The sequence below is a fragment of the Carassius gibelio genome, chromosome B2 (genome assembly GCF_023724105.1).
Source record: "Carassius gibelio isolate Cgi1373 ecotype wild population from Czech Republic chromosome B2, carGib1.2-hapl.c, whole genome shotgun sequence".
In the NCBI taxonomy this organism is placed as follows: domain Eukaryota; kingdom Metazoa; phylum Chordata; class Actinopteri; order Cypriniformes; family Cyprinidae; genus Carassius; species Carassius gibelio.
Window position 1 is genome coordinate 13,140,756 of NC_068397.1, and position 15,594 is coordinate 13,156,349.

The following is a 15,594-nucleotide window of genomic DNA, read 5'->3' on the forward strand; positions in this document are numbered from 1 at the left end:
CATATATGAAAAATTGATAGCCTGAATGCACTGTAAGTCGCTTTGGATAAAAGCGACTGCTAAATGCATAAATTTAATTTTAAATTTAATAAGCAGAAATATCAAAGCCCCTTGTAATTATTACCCTATAATAATTATTATAATTAATACATTCATTGGTTTATTTCTGAAAATGAACAGCTTATTTAATATATTATTATATAATTCATATTTTAATATATTTTTCATAACACTTTTATATTAAATAAAATAATTTAATATTTATTAGAGAAAAAAAATAAAAAGTGCAATGAATAATGAAAGTGTAGGCATATTATGACATAAGGAAAAATTTATTTGCTGATTTTGGTCTTTTTGCATGAATTCACACACAAAACAAATACTGGATACAATAACTTCTTTGGGTACAAAGAAACAAATGCTTTTAAACATGTTATCAGCTATTTTACTGAGGGAAAATGTGATATATTACACATCAGAAACTAGTATGTCTAGCTGACATTACACACAAAAAAAAATGATTCAGATTGTGCAATTTATAAATGGTAGATTTTCAGTGAGTAGCATAAAAAGACCACAACTACAGTAAAAAAACAAAACAAATAAAATATAAAAAACTGCTTTTTGAAAGCACGGAAACTGTTGTTATACTCTGTGCAAGAACATTCGGCAACAGTGTGTAATGCATACAGTACTACTGACACAATTAAAAATTAAGCTTTCAAGATAATTTCAAGCAAAAACATTTTTAAATAATATAGCTGCAAGCAGCAATTAAGGGGCCAAGCACTCCAACGGCAAAATGAGGAGCTAAGCATGGCATGGAACATCAGGCCAACTGTAAAAATTAGTTATTAAAGTTTATTTTATTTTATTAAAGTTATTAAAAGTATGATTTGAAGCAAAATGGCAAAAAGTTCATAAACAGAACTTCTCATAATATGAGTTAATGGCTTATAACGCTGTTATCAAATCGATGTGGTGTGTTCTGTGTGAGGTAATAATGGCACACACAAAGTTTAGTGTCAATATGTCAAAGCTTTGCAGAGATACAGCCTCAGACATAATATGTCATAGTGCCTCAAATTTTTTGCGGAGCTATTCAAAAACAGTTTTGTCTATCAACACAAAATCCATAACTTTTGTCAGCACTGTCTGATGATAATCTGATTCGATTTTGGTAAAAATTGGACCAACGGTCAAGGAGGAGTTAGAAAAACTAGGTTTTGGTATCCATGTTGTCAGCATTACCAAAGGAATATTTTGAGACCAGTTTCATTATAATATGCTAATGTTATCAAAAATGATTAGCATTTTTGGAAATGTAAAAATTAATGGCTAATGTTAGTGTTCCTGTTGCTCAATTGGTAAAGCAATGCGCTATGAATAAATAAATGAATACATTTTATTTAATTTAATTTTAATGAATGGTTTGTCACTCTTGACCAGTAGGTGGCACGGTTACCAAATGTGGCATGGTCAGTGTGAGGTGACAATGGTACATACAAAGTTTGGTGTAAATATATCAAAGCTTTGCAGAGATACAGCCTCAGAAGCAGTTTGGCAAATTAGTTGATGCGCTAAACAAAAACCATTATGTATATCGACACGAAATCCATAACTTTTTGCCAGCTTGGTATGAAGATGATTTAAGACATATTTGGTGAAAATTGGACTAACAGTCTAAGAGGAGTTCGGAAAAGTAGGTTTTTAACATGAATCAAAATGGCGAACAGGAAGTTTATGATTTCATTATTAAAAAGTTATTATACATTTTGACCACAAGGTTGCGCTGAACCCAAAATGTTTGAGTACCATCAGGGCATGGTGCTGAAGAAGCATAGCAAGTAAAATATTCATAAAATATAACATTTAACCAAAAAAATCAAAATGGCCAATGCCCAAAATAGCTGACATGGGCAAATTGGGTATCATTTGACTCGGCATGCTGCACCTAATCTAATCTTAACTTGTGATTTTGACCAAACCATTCAGAATTCATAAGCAAAAATATATTTTTTTCATATCTCCTGACCACTAGGTGGCACAGTGCTGAAACGCTGCAGGTAGTCTCAGGTCATGTTTGTTATAGAACACACACCAAGTTTGATCTCAATATGCCCAACCGTTGTAGAGATACAGCCACATATCCATTTTTGCGTGCTCTTTGTAAAATTCATTAGCACGTTATTTGACAATGGTTTGACTAATCAACAATTTTTGCCAGTATGGTCTGAAGATGATCTGAGCTCATTTTGGTGAAAATCAGACAAACCGTCTAGAACGAGTTTGAAAAAGTAAGTTTGTCCGAAAATGTCAAATAGAGAAAAATTTTAATCTTACAATTTTGTACATTTTGGACTTCATTCGACTCAGCTTAAACCAAGGATTCAGGGGAAAAATAATTTTCCTTTTCTGCCTTTATGGTTCAAAATTTATTAGCATAAACATGAGTGAAACTTTGGACAAGTGGTGGCACTACAGTTCTATGGGCTGCCATAGACTCAAGAGCAGAAGAAGAATAAGAATGGCAACAGGTACAATAGATGCCTACGCACCTTTGGTACTTGGCCCCTAATAATAATATTTAAAAAAATCTAAGACTTCTGAAATCTTGACCAAGAGTTGACTCTTTACAATTATATGGTTGGGCAGGTTAGATGATTGCTATAGGGACCCTTCAGCACTGGAACTTGAGAGATGTCCTTTTGACTCTGTTCGTTCAATGGTACTTCAAAATGATGGGCTGGATAGTGGATAATTGAGCCTAAAACACCTAGAGAAAAGCCATAAATAACACATCTGACAATCAACAGCATAAAAGCATGTGGACACACCTGTCTGGTATGACCAGTTTTTACAGATCCTGGGAAAGTTCAGGGGTGTTGTCCTTTTAAAAAAAAAATAGCTCACCAAAAAATGAACATTTGTTTTAAGCTTACTCATCCTCAGGCCATCTAATATGCAGATCAGTTAGTTTCTTCATTGGAACAGATTATGAGAAATGTAGCATTGCATCACTTGATCAACGGATCATCTGCAGTGAATGGGAGTTCAAACTGCTGATAAAAACATCCACAACATGACTCAAGTGCATCAATTAACATGTTGTGAATGGAAAATCGGAATGGTTTCTAATAAATAAATGAATCAAGAAATCATTTTAACTTCAAACCACTGCTTCATAGCTTGCTTTCTGTAGTGAAACAATATAATCTTGTCTGAACCAGAAAATATACATTCACCAAGCACCATTTACAAGCAAAAATAGTACAAATCCCATTCTAAACAAATTTGTTGGGGGATGTTGATGTAAGAGGACAACCGGAGATGGATTTTTTTTCTTCTGGAAACCTTATATGGATTATTAACTTGCATTTGGCACCTTAATGATGGATTTGTTTTTTACAAACATGCAGCTTTATGTTTTTCACAAACTGCACAATATTATTTTTGATGGACTGGATTTATGTGGATAATTGTGATGTTTTTATCAGCTGTTTGGACACTCATTCTGATGGCACCCATTCACTGCAGAGGATCCACTGGTGAGCAAGTTATGTAATGCTTTATTTCTCCTATTCTGTTCTGATGAAGAAACAAACTCATCTACATCTTGGATGGCCAGAGGGTGAGAACATTTTTGAGTGAACTTTTCCTTAGAGGAATGTGTGCACATAATAGCTTTTGAGAAACAATATGAAACATCAAAAACCTGCTCTATGTTTGTTTTATTGGATTGTATTTACTTTCTGTAAGACCCAGTAGAACAATTACTGAAGGAAATGTATGTTGCTGACTGTAACCTTAAGCAAGGTTGATAGTACAGTTTGGACTTTAATGTTACCACATAAAGCAAAACATTTTCTCTATGTTTTAATTACACTGTACCACTGTAATGTAAAGTGTTGCCAGAGTAGTTAAATATAAAGTCCATACACACCCTTATCACACTTTTATAAACCAAGTTGTCCTAATAAATCCATTTAAGTGAAATTCACTTCTTGTTAACTAGGATAATAGCCATGGCCTACAGATCGTCTGTGTCTGGGAGTGCCATCCAGTCCACAGAGACAGCTGTATCAACGTCAATATGTAATCATCTGTCAACCTTTATATTGCAGTAATTAAAGCATTTGTTAAACAATGTAAAACATCTCACCTCCTGGCTGATGACCTGCATCGAGCAAAAGAGGAAGAGGAAAACAAAGAATGGAGAATGAGCCCTTGTTACATGTGATGTGACTCAAACCAAACAAAACATATTTGTACTTTCTTGTGATCATTTCATTTCATCCATTTAAAATAAACCATTGGTAGTGGTTTGACTGGTATGCAGTGGTGTTTTCACAAAAACACATGTGACAGCACATGATGTATGCTCACCGTGTCCCTTGAAGATAAGGAGGCTCATAAAGACAAATCCAATGAAGAGAAAAGTGCAGAGAACTGGAGCCATCACTCTTAACACGCCAAGCCCTGAAATACATTCAACAGATAATATCAACTCCAGATTCATAGTTATGAATCTTGTAGTCTTAAATATTTTTTTAAATATTATAATATTGTTTGTAAAATGTTAAAAGTAGATACCCATAAAAGTGTAGTGTTTAAAAAAAATGGAAGGGCATTGTGCCTTGTATTGCAACAACGACTGTTTTTAAGTCAAACAAAACATTTTAATAAGTGGGATTTTCATAAAGTTGCATCAATGAATTATTCTAACAAATAATCATAAGTTTTCACCTTCTTGATTCGGGGCATCATTTATCTGTTTAATGAATTCCTCACATTCTTCTTTCAGGTGAGTTTTGTCTAGACTCGCACGCTCAGCCTTAAGTGTCCATGACTTTAGACCCTGTGCCTCTGGCATCAACACGGTCCATGAATCACTGTCCGAATCTAAAGTCAGATAATCTTTGCCATTGAGCTGAAACCGGTCGGACAGCTGCAGGACTCGATACCCTCGCAGCTTACATTCCCTCAAACGTATATATGTGCCATAACCTGAAAAATAAAGATGGTTTATTGTCACAGAGTGGCTGCATGACAATAGCGACAGACTAATATAAATATTTATATCTAATAAATGGCACCACTTGGTGGATCTCTAAAGAACAGCATACAGCAACAGCATTACACCACTCTATCCTCAACATCAAGCATTGTTTGCATAAATGTGCATGCTGAAACTCAAACAGTTGGAATGTTTAAAATTTTAAAGTAACAGTCATTTAACATAATGTACTCACTCATGCATTTTAAACTTAACAGTAACCCAAAACAAGAAGGAAAATACATTTTATGAACAGAGATATACTAAAAATATAACTACTAAAATAGGTTGTATATATTGTTTTAGCACATAAAAAAAATCAGTATCCTTAAAAAATATCACCGTTCCTCCTCTAATGCTAAACTTCATAAATTGCTGCATTAAAATCCTTTACTTGCGGTTTCATGATCTTTCTCCACCATCTTCTTCAGGACTTCGTCTTGAATGGGTCTGACAACAGGTTGCTGGTCGAAATGTCCCTTTAAATTTGCATCACTGATAAGGATCCTCTCGACTACTGTCCCGTTCAGCAAAACACTGCGCTCGAACTGAATAATAATATCTAACAATAACAACACATTTGAGGGTTTTAGCGCGTGACCATAATTAAAACAACAGATCATAATGGAGGAAAACATGAGCAATATAACGTTAATTTCCTGGTTAGGAATGCAGAAGATGTTTGCTATAACAGGATAAAATATTACCTGTTGGAAGAGCCCAGGATAAATCTACAAGAAAAGCGAAGGTTGCAAAGAGGAGCATTTCTGCGTGATATGAAGCGCGAGCGGTGACGACAACAGTTTGTTTTGTTTTGAATCTTGACTCACTTTCTTTCGGTTTCTATTTCTAGCATTCGCCTTCGTATTCACATTGCAGTTTTTTTTTTGAAAGACGACTCAAAGTCAGCAAAATCCAGAGCCGGTGTAAATCCGTCGAGCGCACTCAGCACAGGGTGGCAGGGTGCAGGTTTAGCTTAAATGTAGTAGACAGCGAGAGCACTTGCGTGTCATTGGCTGTTACCAGGACAACCTGAGGAGGGAGCCAATCACACCAGCGTGAAAGAGTCTTCAACATATAAACACTGACCTGAAGCTGACATTTAACAGCTATAAAAACAAAAAGACTGAACAGAAACTGTACTGGAGAGACTTTTTAGTCTCCCACCCTATCCTTAAGACTATAAAAACAACATTTGAAGCAGACAAAGTGTTTGGAAACCAGATAATTAGCCTATTATTTATTTGTACTGTATTTACAAATAAGATGCTGTGATGTAAACGTTATAAACTGGATCAAAATAAGACTACAGTGCGCTGTATGTGCACATTTAAAGGCACAAGTCTAGTGTGGTGCTGGAAAAACATGACGAGCAGGACCAGTTATTGTAAACAAAAACTGAAAGTAGAAGAGAGCAGACATTGGCATTGACTGGTATTCTCATGGACACTAAAGCAAAATGTTCATCTTGATCAAAATGAATGTGAAACCACACACATTACCAGCAGGAAATAAAGGACACTATTTTTTTTTTTTTTTTTTTTTTTTTTAAACACTCTTGGGAGCAGAATTAGCTAGAAGGCAACCTTATGCTTTCTGACACTGGTAGTAATTAATCAGTGCATTATTATTATTATTATTATTATTATTATTATTATTATTATTAAATGAATACATACTTTCTTTAGTTACATATTTTTGAAAATAGGTAGAGGGACTATGAGGGACCGTAACATAACCATATATGGCAGAAGAAAAACACAGCCCAGGAATTTATGATAGTTAAAATAAGAAAAGGAAGAGAAGAGGATTTAAAATCTTTCAGATTAAAACACTGTTAAACAATGTAGAAAGAACGGATTTATTTTGACATGGCATGATGTATATCATGGGAAAAAAAATGTAAACTTGTCATGCAAGTTCTGGATCTATTCCAATTCACTTTTTAAAAAAAATCTAGAAAATGTAATTTGCTCTGACCCAAATACTACTGGAGAAACCATGATCTCAACTGTCATGTGTTTATAATGCTTTTTTTACAGTCTTGTTAGTTTATGGCATATATTTGGACATTTGCTCTTAGTTTGTGTGTGTGTGTGTGTGTGTGTGTGTTGTATGTTTACATTTAGATGGCAGACATTTTAATACAAAGGGATTTGAAAATGAAGAACGGTTCATCCTGCGAAGACATGTGAAGTGCTGCAATAAAATCCTAACATTTAGAAAGAAAAATAAAAAGTGACTTAGCAGGGCATATTTCTGGTTAATGGTTTAAGAGTAAGTGCCTCAGTTGTTGAATAGTTATAGAAGATTAGAAGATAGTGAGGGGTCTGCTAATGTTGAGATCACATAAAAAAAAAAAAAGACCAATTTAACATCTCATTTTATACAGTTAGGATGTAAATGCTGCTGAAATTTGGCTTTTGCTGTAGAGTTTTTCATGTTTCAAAATATGCACAATTTTTTTTTTATAAGTTACAAATACAAAATATTTCATTGTAAAATATTGATACATTTAACAACAACAGAATATAAATATACTTTTTGGCCATTTTACATCTCTGTGTTGCAGCATGTATAGTTTAACAAGAACACAACTGCCTTACTTATGCCTGTAAATCATTAAAAATTACAACCACACTCTCTGGCTAACACAAAACTTATAGTTAAAAAATAATTCAGTTTGTAAATCTGTATTGGAAAAGGAAGGTTAAAGGACGTTTTTCTGTTTCTACAATATGAAACTATCAGAAGTTAAACTAACCAGAAATCAAGTTGATAGGTTTGTTTCTCAGTATGGGCGGCACTAGGGAGGGACTAGCAGGTGCTTCAGCACCCCCAAGAGAAACAAAAGCACCCCCACAGATTTTTTTTCCCTGGAACCATTTATACACATGCTGTAGTCTATAGTATTTAATAATAATAATAATAAAAAAGTGCACTTAAGTATACTTTTATAAATTGTACTTATTGCAGAAATAAAATACTTTAAATTAATTCTGTAACAGAGTGATCATTACAAACATGGGTCAAACAGGTATATAGGAGGCAAGACATAAGAATAATCCCAGGGCAAGCATGGGTTTTCAATGAGCGAACAATATCCAGAGGGCTAAGCAAGAGGGTAATCCAGTAACCAGAGCAAAGGGTCAAAACACAATTAACAGGGCAAGGAAAGAAAAAGACTAAACTATGAAAACTAGAACCTGAAACAGGACTATGAAAACTAGAAACAAAACTAAGAGAACTAACACAGAAAGGCTTATGTATTGCAGCTATCACTAGGAAAGGGATAAATGAAGAACAATATTTAGCAGTGTGTGAGAGGAAGGCGCTGCAAAAATCATCACATGATTGCATGTGATGTTATGATTTTCAGCGCGTTTCGTTATATGCATGTGTTGTGATGATTTGGAACACTTTTGATGTCAAACTAATGAAGATGTTTTCTTCATTTGCTGGTGTTTTTTCAGTTTGATATGTGTTTTCTCAAGTTGCAGCGTGTTGAGCTTTCTCCACCACCATATGATGACCTCTGGTGGTGAATTAATAGGAGTTCATTGACTGGATCTTGACAAGCACACATAAGTGCCAACTAAATGTTATTTTCTACGCTAAAATGCATTGTATTTGTAATTAACTTCAAATGTATTACATTTTAAAGTGATATTAAATGCAATTAGTTTAGCTTTCCAATTATTTTTTAAAACCACTTAAGTGGGACTTTAGTATATTTTATATGTTCTTTGAAAAATGTTAAATATTTACTTCTGAATTAGCTCAACTCAACTAAACTCACTTTATTTCTAAAGCACTTTCAAAAACCACAATTGGCACCAAAGTGCTGTACATTAAAGATAAAAAATAAAAAACAAATACATAAAATCCATATACATACTGTATAAATTACAATACATTATTAAAAGCCAAGGCAAAAGAAAATAAATACGTTTTTAACATCCTCTGAAAAGACCGTAGAGTAGGATATGTTTTTAAGGACAGGGGAAGCTCATTCCATAGTCTAGGGGCAGCCACGGAAAAAGCTCTATCTCCTCTACATTTCAAGCGTGATCGAGGAATCATCAGGCACATTAGGTCCTTCGAGTGAAGAGATCTCAAAGGTATGATGTAGACAAACTGAATCGGAAACATACTGTGATGCCAAGCCATGAAGAGATTTGAAAACATATAACAAAACTTCATACTGAATTCTGTATCGAATCGGTAACCAATGTAGTGAAATCAGAACAAGAGGAATACGGCCTCTCTTTCCTAATGGAAGCAAATAAAGGGAAAATAAAAGCAATTAATGTAACCAAACAATGTCCACAAGGTCAAAACAATTTACTGGTACTACCAATAAAACATAACTTTATAAATTACCCAAATGTAGATACATTTCCCAAAATCTATGAAAATGAAGAAAGGTACCTTTAATATTTTTCCCCTCATCTTGCCTTGCAAGCTTCACTGACACATCTTCATGAAGAATGTTCATGTATTTACCATGATTGACACAGTAAAGCTACTGTCCTCTTCCTTTGGTTTGTTACCTGTAAAATATATGATGATTAAAGGGGGTCTAGAAGAAACAATGGGTGAAGGCCAAGTGCAAACTGAAAAAACTATCTTTGACTGATTGCTGAAGACAGACCATGTCTGCCAAAACACTTTTGTCAAAGAGAGATCAAAATGAAAGTGTCCTTACTGAAAGACCAAGCAGAACTATCAAGTTTGGCAAGAGACAATTATGTTCTGAGGGAACACAGTGTACGGAATGGAGCTAAGAAGTTCTTCCATGCTGTAAATCCAGTGCTTGGGGTCAGCCTTCTTCAAATTTAACTCGAAATCGCAAGGTATGAACAGATACGTTTCATGAACACTACTAAGGTGAAGATGGAAGGCGTCAAGAAGAAACTATGAGGACTGAGGCAGACTGCACTGCAAGACCGACTTGTCCTGGACCAGCTCACCACATCATCTTCTTGGGGTGGGGTGGGGGGGTGTACTTGTGGGAGTTAAGAACATGACTAATGTAATTAACAGGTTGACAGCTAGAGAGGTAAATGCTGGTGATGACTGGGGGTGGAATTGGTTTAAGGGTTTATGGCAGAAAGAAGAATATATTGAGTTAATTGCACCAATATATAGCACTGGACATGATTTTATTTTTGCTGTGTATGTGGCCTTGTGTAGTGGGAATGATTAGAAGAGCTGATCTTCAATGAAATCTTCAATAGTTCATCAGATGGTAATGTGGAATGTCTTGTGTGGAAGTAAGAATAATGTGAGTGTTTCTGATGAAAATGATGAAGACAATGAGATGCTAAAATCTGACACCTGCAGCAGCTCTACAGAAGAAGAGTAGTAAGCATTACATGCTGTAGAATAAAGAGGGTCTGAAGAAGGTCATTTTCTGTGTTATGAGATGATTTTTACATATAATCAAATATAAGAGTTATTGTTATTGTAACATATAAGCTTTACAGCTTGCTTATATGTTAGGAATGACTATGCTCCATAAAAAAAAACAAAAAAACAATACAGATGCTTTTTTTCACCCTTATGAGAGTAATGGTGTTTTAAATTCCTAGTGAATTTACACTATTGATGTAAACTATAAGGGTAGTGTGTTCACAAATGTATCTACATTTAATCAAGATAAGTTATCAATAATGACCAAAAGGGAGGAGTGTTATAGAAATGTTTAATTTTGTTAATTTTGCATTGATTGCATTAATCTCATTTAAGTATATTTTAAACATACAATGATCAAGGTAATATATATAGTCCAGGGACATTAAGTTATTTTATGTAACTTGTGCACACAACTGTTTTAGTTTGAAAAACAACATTTAAGGTGAAACTGTGTACCAGGGACTTTTGAGCTAACCAGACATGTACCATGCAATGTGCATGAGAAGTGCATGTGTCATGGGGTGATGTGTCATGATCCTGTCATGATCTTGTTTCTTTCTCTGTCTCCCTCTGCTGGCAACTCTCTTCTCCTTTTCCCCTTCACTCTCCGTTTCTTTACTAACAACTGTTTCCACTTCCCATTATGATAATCTCCCTCCACCTGTTTCTCATCCTGTCTCATTATCTTGGCTACTTCTACCCTCTCTTTCTCCTGTCCCATTGTCAGATTGTTTGATGTAACCAATGAGTATCTACCATTGGCGTCTTCATGTTAGTGTTGTCCTGTCCTGTCTGGTCGAATCGGGGTTTGGTTAGTGTTTCTCTACCACTGCTGGAATTACTCTGTGCTCACCATTTGCACCCACAGAACCTTACCTGCTGAAAGCTGCTTCGGCTTCCCTGCTCTGCGAGCACCGACCACTGGCTCCTTCGTGAGCCCCGAGAACCTCCGCCTCACCAGTCTGCTGGTCACCCCTGCCACAGAGGTCGTCTCAGTTCATTTGTGCTACCCAGTCTACGGGTCATCTTCTGTTTGTCTATTTCTCCCTCGCTTTTGTTGGAATACCTGTGGCTAGACTTTGTTTCATTAAAAGACGGTTATCATAGCACTCGCATTTGAGTCCTCTCTCTCTATCCATTATCATCACAGAACAATCTGACCAAGATATGGACTCAGCGAGTGGCAGCCCGTTCCAGACCGCCGTTGAACACCAGGGTGTCCTTCTAGGAAAGCATGAGGAGGACATCTCCGCAGCCCAACATGCCGTTGAGACACTGGCCGCCCAAATGTCCGAGCTTTCCTGCCAGGTTCATAGTCTGCGCCTCCAGCCTTCCGCGTCTCATGGTCATCCCGTTCCAACGGAGACATGAATCAATAATCCTCCGTTTTTTTTTCAGGTAAGCCAACACAATGTCGCTCTTTCCTTACCCAGTGTGAGGTGATGTTCTTGCTACAGCCCGTAACGTACGCTAAGGAGAGAGCCAAGGTTGCTTATGTTCTCTCACTCCTCAATGATCGGGCTCGCGAATGGGGAACGGCTAACTGGGAGACTGAGACGGAGAGCATCGCCAGTTTTGAGCACTTCAAGGAGGAGATGATTCGGGTCTTCGACCGCTCGGCCTATGGTGAGGAGGCTTCTCGATGATTTTCCACACTTCGGCAGGGGAGGCGTTCCGTGCCCGATTTCTCTGTTGAGTTCTGGACACTCGCCACCACCTGCAGATGGAACCAACCCACGTTGGTCGCTCGTTTCTTGGGGCTTTCAGGGGCTTTCTCCTGAGATTCGGGACGAGTTCCTCATCTGTGAGATCCCTACCCGGCTCGACGATCTTATCGACCTGGCCATTCGTGTGGAGAGGCGTTTTGACCAATGGCGTCGAGCTCACCGCCTGGATGACACGCTCTTCTCTCCGCCCCTCATCAGCTCCGCTCACGCGGATCCCAAACCCATGCAGCTGGGAGGTCTTCGTATCTCACCTAAGGAACGTGAGAGGAGGATTTCTAACCGCCTCTGCATGTACTGTGCCAGCGCTACTCACTTTGTGTCTTCATGTCCGGTAAAAGCCAGCGCTCGTCAGTAGGAGGAGGGTTACTGACGAGCGCCATTACTAAGGCCATCCCTTCTAGTTCCTGTATGACACTTCCAGCGCATCTCCAGTGGGCTGGGTTGTCAGCTTTCTGCGCTGCCTTGATTGACTCTGGGGCCGAGGGGAACTTTGTGAATGAGGAGTGGGTGCTCCAACAAGGTATTCCTCTCACACATCTAAAAGACTCCACTCCTCTATTTGCCCTTGATGGCAGTTCCCCACCTAGGGTACAGAAACAGACGATTCCATTGACTCTGACTATTTCTGGTAACAACAAGGAGACAATCTCTTTTTTATTTTTCAGTCTCCTTTTACTCCTGTAGTGTTGGGCCATCCAAGGCTAGAACTCCACAATCCTCACGTTGACTGGGCTAAGGGGTCTATTTTGTCTTGAGTGTTTAGTCTCTGCTGTTCCCCCTGTGTCTTCTGTTGCTGTGTTTCAGGAGGATACGGGAGATCTGATGGGAGTACCGGAGGAGTATCACGATTTGCGAGGGGTTTTCAGTCGTTCCCGAGCAATGTCTCTTCCACCCCACCGCCCGTATGACTGCGCCATTGATATTCTCTCGGGTACCACACCCCCATGGGGTAGGCTCTACTCTCTTTCCGCTCCTGAACAGGAGGCATTAGATAATTATTTATCCAAATTTCTCAGTGCGGGCACTATCATACCGTCCTCGTCTCCCGCTGGCACTGGATTTTTTTTTTGTCAAAAAGAAGGACGGCTCTTTGCGTCCCTGCATAGATTATCGGGGGCTGAATGACATCACCGTTAAGAATTGTTATCCCCTGCTGCTGATGTCTTCAGCTTTTGAAATCCTGCAGGGGGCAAGGGTCTTTACCAAACTCGACCTCCGTAATGCCTATCATGTCGTGAGTATTCGGGAAGGGGACGAGTGGAAGACCGCCTTTAACACACCCCTCGGTCACTTCAAGTATAGGGTCCTCCCCTTCGGATTATTTAACGCCCCCGCTGTCTTTCAGGCACTAATCAATGACGTCCTTCGGGATTTGCTCAATTTATTCGTTTTTGTCTATCTCTATGATATTTAGATTTTTTCGCCCTATATCCAGATTTATGTGCAGCACGTTCGCCGCGTCCTCCAACGTTTGCTTGAGAATCAACTTTTTGTTAAGGCTGAGAAGTGCTCTTTTCACGCGTCATCAATAACGTTTCTTGGCTCCGTTATCTCGGCAGAGGGGATTAGTATGGACCCTACTAAGGTTCAGGCCGTGGTCGACTGGCCCGTTCCTGACTCTTGCGTTCCGTTACAACACTTTCTCGGGTTTGCTAATTTCTATTGTCGCTTTATATTCAATTTCAGCTAGGTGGCCACACCGCTGACTGCTCTCACCTCCGTTAAATCTAGTTTCAAATGGTCCGGGTCTGCGCAGGTCGCTTTTCACTGGCTGAAAACTCTTTTTATGTCCGCGTCTATCCTCCTCACTCCAGATAGCTCGAGACAGTTTATCGTCGAGGTCAACGCCTCCGAGGTAGGGGTGGGAGCCATTCTTTCCCAGCGGTCAGCATCTTATGGCAAGATTGCGAACTGCTCACCATCCACCTGGCATTGTGTGAGTGGCGACCGTGGTTAGAGGGTTCTACTGTCCCTTTTACTGTTTTGACTGACCATCGCAATTTACAATATATACGTTGAGCCAAGAGATTGAACTCGCGTCAAGCTCGTTGGGCTCTTTTTTTTACGCGATTCGATTTAGTCATTTCTTACCGCCCAGGCTCTAAGAAAGGTAAGCCGGATGCGTTGTCCCGTCTTTTCGATTCCTCAACCACCTGCACCCCCCGGGAGGAGATTTTTCCTCCCGGTCGGGTGGTGGGTACTACAGTTTGGGGAATCGAGAGACAGGTTAGGCCCGCTCTCTCTCGTGTCACCACTCCCCGTAACTGCCCTAGGGGCAGCCTCTTGTCCCGGTTCCCACACACTTAGCTGTGCTTCAGTGCGCTCACTCCTCTAAATTAGCCCCTCATCCCGGGGGTCGGGGTACTATCGCTTTTATTCGCCAGCGTTTCTGGTGGCCGACCTTAGACCGTGATAATCGTCGTTTTATCGCCGCCTGCTCTATTTGTGCCTAGACCAAGGCGGGCAATTCCCCACCTGCTGGTCTCCTGCGGCCGCTACCTGTTCCCTCTCGCCCGTGGTCCCATATAGTCCTCGACTTTATGACCGGCCTTCTGCCCTCGGCCAGTAATATGGCCATCCTGACCGTCGTCGACCGCTTTTCTAAATCGGCTCACTTCATTCCCCTCGCCAAGCTCCCCTCTGCCAAGGAGACTGCACAGATTATGGTTGATAATGTGTTCAAGTTTCATGGGTTGCCCACCGATGTCGTGTCCGATAGGGGTCCGCAATTCACCTCGCAGTTTTGGAGAGAGTTTTGCCGTGTCATAGGTGCCACAGCTAGCCTTTCCTCGGGTTTTCACCCCCAGACTAATGGTCAGGCTGAACGAGCCAATCAGATTGTCGCCCGCATTCTCAGATTGTCGCCTTTCGCAATCCCACGTCCTGGGCCGAACAGCTCCCCTGGACTGAGTATGCTCATAACTCTCTCCCATCCTCTGCCTCAGGTCTTTCACCTTTTCAGTGTTGCCTCAGTTATCAACCTCCTTTATTTTCGTCTCAGGAAACTGATTCTAACTGTCCGTCCGTTCAAACCTTTATCAGTCGCTGCAAGCGAACCTGGAGGAGGGTTAGATCTGCTCTATGTCGTTCGAGAGGACGCATGTTTGTCGCTGCTAATAGATCACTGGTCAAGAGCCCTCGTTATGTTTCTGGTCAGAGAGTATGGTTATCTACTTCCAATTTACCTCTCCAATCTGACTCTCTTAAACTGGCTCCCTGCTTTATTGGACCATTCCGTATCGTCAAGGTCATTAATCCTGTCGCCGTCAAACTTCGTTTGCCACCTAATCTTCGTCGTGTCCCCCGGTGTTTCACGTTTCTTGCATAAAGCCGGTCTCCCACTCCCCCCCTCCCGCGTCTTTTTCTGCCGTTCGTATCGAAGGTACTGTCGGG

General features: G+C 39.4%; 1 protein-coding gene across 1 annotated transcript; it reads right to left on the reverse strand.

The window, feature by feature from the left end:
* Positions 1–313: 313 nt before the first annotated feature.
* Positions 314–6,054, reverse strand: LOC127951507 (uncharacterized). Its single transcript, XM_052549402.1, has 6 exons — positions 5,764–6,054; positions 5,451–5,618; positions 4,747–5,007; positions 4,387–4,479; positions 4,163–4,177; positions 314–2,776 (listed from the first exon to the last, which is right to left on the reverse strand). Exons 1-6 carry the CDS (start codon positions 5,819–5,821, stop codon positions 2,640–2,642), a joined length of 732 nt encoding a protein of 243 aa, XP_052405362.1. The 5' UTR covers positions 5,822–6,054; the 3' UTR covers positions 314–2,639.
* Between the last annotated feature and the right edge of the window lie 9,540 nt (positions 6,055–15,594).